Genomic DNA, 11,951 nt, shown 5'->3' with positions numbered 1-11,951 from the left:
AACATGGGACGGACGTATTCTCAGTATAGCATTTACCTCAAACAGTAATGACATTATGTGACCTATACATGTCCTGAAGCATTCTTTTCTAGTACAGATATTCTTTAATATAAATAGATTCTTATAAGTCTTACTTTCCATTAACTTGTCTTACTCAATTAGAAATATGTATCTATAGGGGCACCTGGGTGGCTCAGATGGTTGGGCGTCTGCCTTCAGCTCAGGTGATGATCCCGGGGTCCTGGGATCGAGCCCCACATCGGGCTCCTGGATCAGCGGGGAGCCTGCTTCTCCCTCTGCCTCTCTCCCTGCTCGTGCTCTCTCTCTCTCTATCTCTGTGTCTCAAATGAATAAAATCTTTAAAAAAAAAATGTACCTATAGAAAAAAATTAGCCAAGGAAATAAGAAAGCATCCTGAGGTATACAGCAAATCCTCTATAGACTTAAGAAATCAATAATATCATAAAATCTTACTAACATCCCAAAAATATTACTAATATCGTGTATGTTAGTAAAATGCTACTTATAAGGGGAAGTTCCATGTTGGTAGTACAGAAAGAAATAGTGGTATCCCTAAGTGAGAACTTTAAACATTTTACATAAACACACCTGTAAAGGGTTTTTGTTTATGAATGTTAACCCATAAAACCCTACAGCGCATTATTTCAAGAGAGAAAATGTATTCTGATCTCCTAAGTATGGACCTAGAAACTTTTATAGCATTGTGTCTGTTGGGGATGGGCTGGTTCCCCACTATGTTTAAGTAACAGAAACAGGGCCCATGATCAAGGATGCTTTGCCTCTCGATCACTTCCACACTTCTGCCCTCTCTGCCTTTCCTCCTGTTTTCCAACAAAAAAAGACCAAAAACTCCCTAGTGGCACATGCTAATATAGCAGTATATAATGATGCCATCCTAGGGCCATCTCTGTCCTACACCTCTAAGCCTCCTTCTCACCTCCATCCACAGCTGGGAAAGCCACACACTCTAGCCCAAGCCTTCAAGCCTGAGGGCATTGGCCAAGCAATGCATCTTCCCAAGATTATGCAGAACTGCTAGATGATTTCAAAACCCACATATTCATACAATCATGCCCAATTCGTTTATTATTTTAGCAATCAGCTTATATGGTTACTATGTACTGAGATGATAACTTTGAATTTTGTTTCAAAAGGCTATTTCATCCATTTCTGAAAAATATTTCCATATCTTCTCAAAAGAAGTTTCCCTCCCTACTCCCAAGGACCATACTTGGTTGTGGGGGAGTGGCAGTGCTGAGAGCCATAGGTTGATTAGTCTCGGCTGGAGGCAATGGGAGATTCTGAAGCCAAAGGAGCAGGCAAAGCTTTAAACCAGAAGAAGTGCCAAAATACAAAATATGGAATCCAAAAGGCTGCCAAATCCAAGTAAGCCAAAAGCAGATACCAAAATCTGCCAAAAGTAGGGTACCAGAGAGAGGAAAGCAAGCACTGAGGAGGCAGTAACAGATAGGATGAGAGTTGGGGAAAATTCCTGGGTGATTTCCTAGAATATCTAATAGATGCGGTTTGCGGTTTGCTTTTGTGGACCAGCCAGGGCATGGTCATTGATGATCCAGCCCATTTAAAGGACCAATTAGGAGTGAATGCCAGGGTAATAAGGTAATAATAATGGCTTTTAAGACCCTTAAGAATTCCTTGTAGCATGGCTCCTTTTGTCAAAGGCAGATTTACCTACAGGTCTGGGGAGTTATGGTATCACCCATTCGTTGGTCTCCTCTGCTGTCTGGCTCAGTCAACATTTAAATTTCTCACTAGCTTGCCAGAGGGCACCTTCCAGCTCTGCTCAAGCAGCCTGTGATATCTTCAACTATTAACTGACCATTGGGATGGGAGTGTTTGATGGGTGGGAAATATCGGGACTAAGTTGTATGAAACTGTGAATGGTCAAGGGAAACTCTGTTGAGACTAGCAAGGTGAGCTTATCGTGCTATCTGCAAGTTCCCAGCAGCAGAAGTCTCCTCTTGACACCAGGAGCTGCCTTCTAGCTGGTTACTGATCTTGAAATGATGTGTGGACGACAAGTTGGACAGTACAATCCAAAACTAAGGTGTGTGGGACGCCTGGGTGGCTCTGTCAGTTAAGCGGCTGCCTTCGGCCCAGGTCATAATCCCAGGGTCCTGGGATCAAGCCCCACGTCGGACTCCTCGCTCAGCAGGGAGTCTGCTTCTCCCTTTCCCTCTGCCTGCCGCTCCCCCTGCTTGTGCTCTTTCTCTCTCTCAAAAAAAAAAAAAAAAAGACTTCCCTTCAGCCCCCTGAGCTCCCCAACACGCTTTCAATAAATTAGCCTTCTATGTGTGTTTGCAAGAGTGGGTTTCTCTGGCTCACAACCAAACCACCTAACTAGGTGCCAAACATCTCATCCTAATTGTAGTGGCAGCAGGCTTAACTCTGGCCTTTAGAGACTGAGCCATCCACCCGATGGAGCTGCCACGTTCTGAGGGGCAAGGTTCTCATGTTCAGGGAGAGGGGCTGCTGATTTGTATGGAAATGACCACTCATTCCTGCAAAGTGGGAAATCAATTAAGAAGTATTTGGAGGGACACCTGGGTGGCTCAGTTGGTTAAGCATCTGCCTTCGGCTCAGGTCATGATCCCAGGGTCCTGAGATCAAGTCCCGCATCGGGCTCCCTGCTCTGTGGGGAGCCTGCCGCTCCCCCTGCTTGTGCTCTCTCTGACAAATAAATAAAATCTTAAAAAAAAAAAAAAAAAAGCAGCATTCGGAAATCCCACCAAAAAGCCTCCAAATTTTCTAGGATCACCTAAGAATCTCTTTGGGAAAGGGTAGGGCTGGCTATGCCCCAGCAAGCGAGAACTGTAAGCGGGGGCCAAGAGCGGCAGCTCTGGCTGTCAGCTGGGCCACAAGCACAGCCAACTGTCTGAAGTCAGGTTTCTTTGCTCAGACTTCAAGAGTCATCCAGTGGGCTCAGGCGGACAGACCCTAAGCATTTTTGAAACCCATCTTATACCTACTTTGATGATGGCAGAGGCAGGCCTGGCCAGGGACTGGGCTGAAAAAGACTGGGGACTCTGAATCACAGGGTTTCTGAGGCTTAGGGAACAGACAAGGGTCTAAAATTCGGAGATAAATCCAAAGGAACAGCAAATATGTGAGCCAAAGCAGGTGCATAGGTATTTGGAGCCAGAGATCAGAGCAAATGCAGGTGTGCCGGGAGCAGTAAGGTAGGAGGGGGTCCTTGCCGAGTGCTTGCCCCAAATGTCCATTTGTCACTCACAACTTATTTTTGCAGGTTAGTCCATCTCTAGTGCCTCAATGGATCCGGGGTCATGAACAGAGCAGACAAGTGAGGCGATCAAAGCAAAAAATGGCGATTCTGGGTGAATCTTCAGCAGCATTCCTAAATTTCAGTACAATCTTCCATTCTTTCCCTGTGAAGGAAACCATCTGAGCAGTGGCCTGGTGGCCCATCACTACTGTCAAACATCCAGACACAGGTCCAGTAAGCAGGGGCCTCTGACACCCATCAGTTCTGTGACCTTGGGGAGTCTTATAACCATTTGGGGGGGCCTCAGTTTAATCTTCTGAGAAATGGGATAATAACAGCATCTCCCCCACCTACTTTGTAGGGTTATTGTGAAAATCAAATAAATCATAAAAATGCCTGAAATCATAAGAAATCTGAAAATGCTGCCAAAACCCAAGAGCATCATCAGGCTCCTCTCTTTTAAATTGAAAAAATAATGCTTTGTATTTGCCACTCTTTGCAGAGTTCAGAGTTTTCAAAAAGCATTATTTGCTTGACAGGAACTGACACTTTTCACAGACCTCTGTTAGGAAATCATTTGAAGAGGCCAGCAAATTTTGGCACAAGCTATTTTTAATCCGGGAGATAAACTAATGCACTTACTCCCTACAGCTTTCACTGTGACTTTTAAAGAGAAAATGTTCTTGGGTTGTATGTCATGACTTTTCTAGTAGCTGTTGCACAGGGAGCCCCTCCAGTTGAGCCACAGGGTCAGCTAAGTAGCACACAGAGATCAGTGAGGGGAGCCCTGCTGAAGCCCAGCACCCTAAGGATGCTACTTGGACTTGGTCTTGGATTTAGTCCGGGGTCTAGGTTTAGGGTTGAGAGGACCTTCCTTGCGCTGTACCTCTGAAAAGACAAAAAAAAAATCAGAGTATTGTAGTAACAATATCTAATATTTACTAAGGACTTTTAACTTTACAAAGCTTTTTAAAAATTCCATTCTGGGGCACCTGGGTGGCTCAGTTGGTTAAGCTACTGCCTTCAGCTCAGGTCATGATCCTGGAGTCCTGGGATCGAGTCCCACATCAGGCTCCCTGCTTAGCAGGGAGTCTGCTTCTCCCTCTAATCCTCCCCCCTCTTGTGCTCTCTCTCTCTCTCTCATTCTCTCTCTCTCAAATAAATAAATAAAATCTTTAAAAAAAAAAAATCCATTATGCCTGAGTAACTCCCAAGCTATAAACAGGCAGTATGCCCAAAATTTGACTCTAAGTTGGTTACTGGGATTCAGAATGCATTTTCCCAAAGTTAAAGTGTAATCAGTTAGTTACCTGAGTTCTGGGTCCTGGAAAAGAGGACTATGTGATCAAGGAGCACAGAGAAACAGAAAGAACATTTCCACCTTCCTTCCTATACATATCCCAAGCTTGGCGGAAACAAAACAATTCAAATAGAGCTAGTATCCAAAGTCCTCCCACACCCATTCCTGCACTCCTGTTCTGTCTCCTGGTCCCTCTGTGCACAGCCTCCTGTGCACAGACCCGACTCAGGCCCAGCCCTCGGGATGGAGGCAGGAGGCCTCTCGCCATCAAGCTGGCTCTCCCTGGCCACTCCATGACACCAAGCTTCCCACTTTGAATCTTTCTGACTGGCTGCTGCCACCTCCATCCCACACTTGGTCATCTTGTTCATGCCCTTGTCTTGCTCTTAGTGTCTCTCCCGGCTCCTAGCTCCTAACTGTAGGCTTCACTGAGTTTAGAGCCTAAGCCACTACTCATCTTCGTAAACTTCCCTCTCTATTCTTGTCTTCATTCACAGCTCAGAGCACAATGATTTGCTAATTATTAAAAAGACTGACACAAAAACAAAAATAAATATGTCTTCTGCTCCGTCCAGATCTTCCCCCTGTCCTGCATCCACAAGCCTTTACCATACACTGCACAACTCTAGAGGGAAATGTGATCTCATACTCTAAGTCACACAAAAATGATGCTGCATATGCCATAGGAATCTCATATTGCTCTGGAGGGTCTGCATTTTTCAAAGGAGCTGCCTGCGAACCCTAAGGAATGCCCAACTTACAGATTTTCTGGGGAAAAGGTTCAGGTCTCCTACATGGCATGAGAAGGGCTTGGCTTAGGAGCTGATTCCCCTAAGCTTTGCAGAGCCTCTCATCCTCCACCTCTGAGCCCCCGGGAATGACTCTGAGGGAGTATTTGGAAGGAGGGCGAAGGGTGGCTATGTTTGTGCAGGCAATTGTTTATATAGATTGGGGACTAACTGTATATAGTTATCCTCTACTTAAAATTATTGATATGTTTCATTCTGGATTTAACCTCATCCCCAAGATCTTTATGGAAATGGAAGAAAATAACATCACTCATTCCATACTGAGCTAACCTCTCCAGTTTAACATGCAGGTCTTTTGCATGGTTTGCATATTTATTTTTCTGTAATCTGGAAAAAGTCTAGTTTTCAAACCATCAGGATAAAATTACAGTGTAAGATGAAAATTTTTTAATCCACAAAAACTATCTCCCATATATTCAAACCTAAAGCTAAAGGATTGTCACGCTTGGAATAATTAGCATCTTACCAGTTGAGAGGTAACAGGAGGAGAGAAAATGAGCTCAGTCTGGTGATAGTACAAACACAACGTACCTGGGTGGGAGACTGTGGGGCACTAGCTAACCAACCGCTTTGGCTGGGGGCATAGGTGAAAATAGGGATGAGACAGAGACAGAAGTCGCTATCCTCCCTGTCCTATCCCTTGCACCAGGAATTGTCCTGGGAACACACCAAAGGGTGAAGGTGAGAGTAAAAATAAAAAACTAGCCTCCAATCCTGGGGTTTACTGAAAACTGCCTGAGGGCAGGTTATTGCACTAATTAGAGATAAGAAAATAAAGAGTTAAATTCCTTTTCCTGTAGAATAATGGTGATTATTTCCATCATAGAAAATCAAACAAGTACCAAAAACCAAAGTCAAAATTCCCCACAAACCTCCATCAACCAGAGACGATGTCTATCAATATTTGGATACAATTTCCTTCTCGGTCTTTTTTCTAGCTTTATAAAAGTGTGTTTTCTTGCATTTGATATTCAAACATAAGAATTTCCAGGGCACCTGGGTGGCGCAGTCAGTTAAGCATCTGACTCTTGGTTTTGGCTCAAGGCTCAGGTCGTGACCTCAGGGTCGTGAGATCAAGCCCTGCATCAGGCTCTGCACTCAGCGTGGAGTTTGCTTGGGTTTCTCTCTCCCTCTGCCCCTCCCCCTGCTCATTCTCACTTCTCTCTCTCTCTCTAAAATAAATTTTAAAAAAAGAATTTCCTGGGGCACCTGTGTGGGTCAGTTGGTTAATCATCTGCCTTCAGCTCAGGTCATGATCCCAGAGTTCTGGGATTGAGCCCCGCATCAGGCTCCCTGCTCAGCAGGGAGTCTGCTTCTCCATCTGCCCGTCACCCCACTCATGCTCTCTCGCTCTCTCTCTCAAATAGATAAAATCTTTTTTAAAAATTTCCATGTCATTATAAACCATTTTAATAGTGGTATACTATTCAAGTATATTAGTATAACATAATTTAACTTTTCTTCCATGATTGGAGATGTAGGTTGCCTCTATTATATACAATGATACATTGAACAACTTTGTGCATTAATCTTTTTTTCTGTATTTAGGATTATTTCCTTGGACTAGATCCTCAAGAATAAAATTATTAGGTCAAAGTATATGCATGTATTTAAGGGATATCTATACATACTCTCAAATTATTTTCTGAAAAAGTTACCTGTCTGTCCACCCACAAGTATTATCTGTAAAACAAACTAGTTTGCCCCTTGTGACCAGCATTATATTCTTTCGTTTTTAAAAATCTTTGCCAGTTTTAGAAGCAAAACTTGTATTTTATGTTAGTTTCTTAGTCTACGATTGTTAGTCATTTGTTTTTATTTTTGTGAGTTGTCTGAATAAGATAGTTATACAGTTAAATGTATGTATATTCCTATGAAAAATATGAACCAGTAAATCAGTACTAAAAATATTTTATACTCTTCTAGGATATTTGTGACCCAAACATGTTTTGTTTCATAAATATAACCTAAATAAAGCAAAATGAGAAAGCAAGCCTCACCTTTCTTTAGAGATTTTGGGGAATGTTCTACTGGTCTGATTTCTTCATTATTGTCATCTTCTTCATCTTCTCCATCTTCTCTTTCTCCTTCATTTTCTTCTTCTCTTCCTTCAAACTCCTTCTCTCTAGACCTCATCAAAATAGCCTCTAATTCTCTCTCCAGTTCTTTATTTCTTATAAGGGTATAATGAAGTTTCTCATTTACATCCTCAAACTTCTCCTCTGCTTGTCTGGCTCTGCTTTCAACCTCTCTGATGGGGACAGAGTCCAGAGAAACACAACAAAATGGAAAGGTTTGAAAAAGTATCTTTCACGTATAGAAACTCATTGTCTAGAAGAAGCAGTAGAATTAGCTAACTGCATCTGAAAGGTACAAATAAGGGAGGCAGGAGCATCAATCCTTAGGCAAGAACTGGGGTCCGGGACGCTACTTTGGATGGTAATGTCAGCGTGACAGTCATGCTGTGATTTAAGAATGCAATGTATTTAGCAGCTCTGGGTGAAATCTGACCTTTGGGTATTTGGAATTCTCCATCAATAGGCAAGGAACCCCTTTTCAGGAGCTAATTTTGGCTTCTCTTCATTGATGTGATCCAACAAACTAAGTCCAGTAGTTTCCCTTCTTTGCCCAGGACCTCTAAAACCAGATTTTAAAACCAAGAAAACTAGTTTGAAATGTGCTTCTTACTTCCTAGAGTACATGTTCTACGTCTACATGGCTATGCTCTTCTCTTCGCATTCTCGACCTCTTAACTATACCGTCCTTCCTACTCTTCAGCGTATGTAGCATTCTTTCTTGAACAGAGTAGTTTCTCCTGGTTCCATTTACATCTCTAGCTCATTTCTTAGAAGCATACTGGATAGATCACTCCTAACACCCTATTCCCCACATACACACACTTTCACTTCCTCCATCTCCACTGTGGGTGAGGATGGATGTTTTATGCGAGCAGTAGAATTCATTGCCTCCAGCAGAAGATTTGGAGATACCCATCCCACTAATAAGGATAAAAGAAGCAGAACAAACAAAGGTAAGCCGAGAAGCATGGATTTCCCAGCCACACCTCCTGGCCAGCAATCTTTGTAATTACTATTGTGGTGCCTCATACTCACAATAACTTCTCCTGTGTGCGTTCAATGATAGCCATTGCTTCAAGATACTTTGGGGCCAATGTACCTCGATTCGCTGATTCTCTCTGACAAAGGAAATATGCATTATGAATGAACTGAGAGTCCCAACAGTTAATACTCTACTTCTTCAGGATGTTCTGCACCAAACCTTCCAGAATATTTTTTTCTACTATCCATATTTATAAAGTAGATGATTAAGCACAATCTTAACACCAAAAAAGAATAGGGATTACCTGTGGCCACATAGCATACCAGCTTCCAAATTATTCATGCTATGGGTGGATAAAATTTGATTAGAATTGTAAAAAAAGCAGGGAAAACAATATCAACAAAAAGAAACAAGGAAGAAAAGGTTTAAAAATAAAGAGAATGGTAAACATGTTCCTGTAATAAATCAAGTTAATGATCAAAGAGATTGACTATATTTTTCTTAATAATTTACTTCACTAAGCTCTTAACATTGCAAAATCCAGTCAGATCTTTTAGTTCCTAGGGAACTTCATAAATATCAAGGCAGTGAAAATATGAAGAAAAAACAACTCTTTCATTTATTTTGACTCTAATACATTCTAGGAAAAAAAATAAGAGGAAGGTAAAATAAGGTATTTAGAAAACCAAAATTATAAGCATATTTAAAAATAAATATTATACCATTTTCCCAGAACTGTGCACCTTTTTTTAAAGTATTGTTGACACACGATGTTACATTACTTTCAGGTGTACAGCACGCTGACTGGACAAATCTCAACAGTACACTATGCTCACAAGTGTGGCTACCATAAGCACTATTATATGTCACTGGCTATATTCCCTATGCCCTACGTCTCATCCCCATGACTTATTCATTCTGGTCACTGGAAGCCTGAACCTCCCACTCCCCTTCACCCCCCTTTTTGCCCAGAACTGTGTTTAAAATCTCATCTATCCATGCTTCCCAACCTGAGGAACGTAAAACGTAAGCCCTACATTATAGATGGAAAGGGAGCTTGAAGAGGGTAGGCAGCCTGCCATCCTCACAGAAGGATCTAGTGGGTTAAAGCAAAACCCTCATCGAGGCCTCTTCGTTCTCAACCACACAACCCATTGCACTCTGCTAGCTTTTTCTAAAGGAAAACCAGAGAAAAGAAACTATGTTAAACATTTTCACTTTTACTCTAGCTCTTCTACTCTTATTTCCCCGGTCACCTATTCTCCTCTTTCTGTTTTGCTCCCTTTTCTTGAGTAGCTTATTTGGAAAGTAAATGGCGCTCACTGTCCAGCCGGGACCCGCAGCACGGGACGCGGCTGTGCCTAGGCCGCACACGCCACTCACTTAGTTGTTCTTTGAGCCCAAAAGAAAGGTTTTCAGAGCAGAGGCTTCTGGAGCTGGAATTCCACACATGGTTTACAGCTGTATGAAACAACTTGATAGGTAAACCAGAGTAAACCAGGACTGTACTCTGTGTACACGTGAGCCTTCAGACTCCATATTCGTTCAACAGATATACAGTGGACCCTGGAACTACATGGGTCTGAACTATGCGGGTCCACTTGTACATGGACTTTTTTACAGTCCACCACTGTAAATGTATTTTCTCTTCCTTATGATTTTCTTAATAACATTTCCTTTCCTCTAGCTTACTTCATTGTAAGAATACAGTATATAATACATAGAACATACAGAATGTGTGTTCAATGACTGTTTATGTTATCTGTAAGGCTTCTGGTCAACAGTGGGCTAGTGGTAGTTAACGTGGGCCTCATGGCTCTTGGCATTAACTGCCTTGGTCCTTCCTTGTTTGTGCCAATCTGCTGCAGCTTTGCACTTGGTCTCTGACTCCCATTCTCTCTTTGACCTTTTTGACTTGATCTTCCTCAGGTTTGACTCTACTTATGGGCTTCTGACTGGACAGTATCTCCAGTTTGGGTCTATCTCAGGGAGGATCTGGCCCCAGGCCCAGCTCCTTGGGATCCAAGCACTGACATAGTGCCTCATCAGCTTTGGACGTATTTTCTAGAACCACCAATTCCAACAGCCCTTCCCTGTTGCTGTTATAAAATGAGTAAATTAGTCGCTGCTCTGGTGTACATACATGGTACAGTGAGAGGGAAACACAGATGTCTAAGGGCCACCTTCAGCCCAATAACAGAAGGGAGGGCAGAAAGTCTAATCTTATGTTAAAAATACTGCTGATGCCCCCAAGTCTGGCCCCTGTTCATCCTCAGTTCACAGGCGATCCCGCAAACTCTCCCATCTCCCTCATACACTTATCACTCTTTATAGACAGTCAGAATCTCTGGTGTGAAGATGAGCCTGAAAGAGACTGTTTCTAATATCTTGCTTGTTGGGGTCGCTGAGCTGTGGGCAGCGCTGCTCATGCGGCCAAGCAGTGGCACTTGGGGGCCAGTGTAGCTCAGAGCCCTTTTGGTATTACCTCTGAGAGAGCTGGTGGGTTGAGTCACCCCCTATCTCCTCCAGTCAGCTGAGATGTTACAGAATTCTGGCTGCTTGTCCTGCAGGAACAGTGTTGGAATGATTGCGATTCGGAGAGGGCCATAAGCGGTGCTGTACGACCAGGTTCCAGAACTGATTGAACTGGGCCGCAGCTGAAGGCAGAGCGGCCTTCTCCCAGGAGGGGCAGCAGCAAAGTCGGTGCAGCTTAATGGCATCACTGGGTTCACCAGTGAATAGGGCCCAGTGCCAAATTGGGTGTGCCTGTTTCAGGCACAGCAGGCCATGTCATGTACATGGGGCCTGCTGTGAGTACACTCCTCAGGAATTCCCACAGAGCCCTAACTCCCAGCTAATTGAGGAGCATTTTGCATAGTGGATGGCCCAGCCCCATTATGGTGGACACTAGGCATCAGGCAATGGTATGAATGAGGCCAAGCTATTAGTCTGCCCAAGCTGGTGGTGACTTACCACCCCTCCTGTTGAGATATCATTCATATCTCAACCCCCAGAAAAATCCCATCCCAGAGTCACCTGCAGGAAGGGATAGTAAGAGTAACTGGAATCTCCATGCTCAGGTCCATAGCTTCTCAGAGGTCTGGAGCTATTTCTTGCTAGAAACCTGGGACCCCTCTATCTCTTGGAGCTCTCCAGTTTCACAGCTCAGTTCCCAGGGACATGACAAGTTATACCTGCACACACAGGCTTTCTGCTTCCCGAGCCCTTCCTTTTTCCTTTCCCTCCCCAGTGCTAATCAAATGGACTGCCTCCTGGGAGCTGTGTTTTTAGACCAGCGGGGGAGTGCCGCTGCCCAAAAGGTCTGGTATCCCTGCGAAATGGTATTTATGTCCTTAGGACCAGAGGCTGTCTGCCCAAAAATAAACAAATAAAGGGAAAAAAATGAGCAAACAAAAGCACAAGAAAAACTTACAGTAAAAGTTTTGAAACCTTAAAGTGCCCTCAGAAAGCCCCAGGACTTTCGTGAATGACAAGTGCACAGAGCTCAGGCGCCACC

At 43.4% G+C, this 11,951-nt stretch overlaps 1 protein-coding gene across 1 annotated transcript in view; it reads right to left on the bottom strand.

Moving 5' to 3' along the window:
* Positions 1-78: 78 nt before the first annotated feature.
* Positions 79-11,951, bottom strand: part of AXDND1 (axonemal dynein light chain domain containing 1) — a 77,772-nt gene continuing 65,899 nt past the window's right edge. Inside the window, exons 19-21 of the mRNA XM_081823190.1 lie at positions 8,488-8,624; positions 7,375-7,625; positions 79-4,153 (exon numbers count right to left, since the gene is read on the bottom strand). Coding sequence (XP_081679316.1) covers positions 4,080-4,153; positions 7,375-7,625; positions 8,488-8,624 — 462 coding nt within the window. The 3' untranslated portion in view covers positions 79-4,079. The remainder of the gene's footprint in view (positions 4,154-7,374; positions 7,626-8,487; positions 8,625-11,951) is intronic.

Source organism: Leptonychotes weddellii, chromosome 6 (genome assembly GCF_054177405.1).
Source record: "Leptonychotes weddellii isolate Sample4059 chromosome 6, ASM5417740v2, whole genome shotgun sequence".
Classification (NCBI taxonomy): domain Eukaryota; kingdom Metazoa; phylum Chordata; class Mammalia; order Carnivora; family Phocidae; genus Leptonychotes; species Leptonychotes weddellii.
Note: the sequence above shows the minus strand (reverse complement) of the source record. Positions and strands in the feature narration are given on the sequence as shown.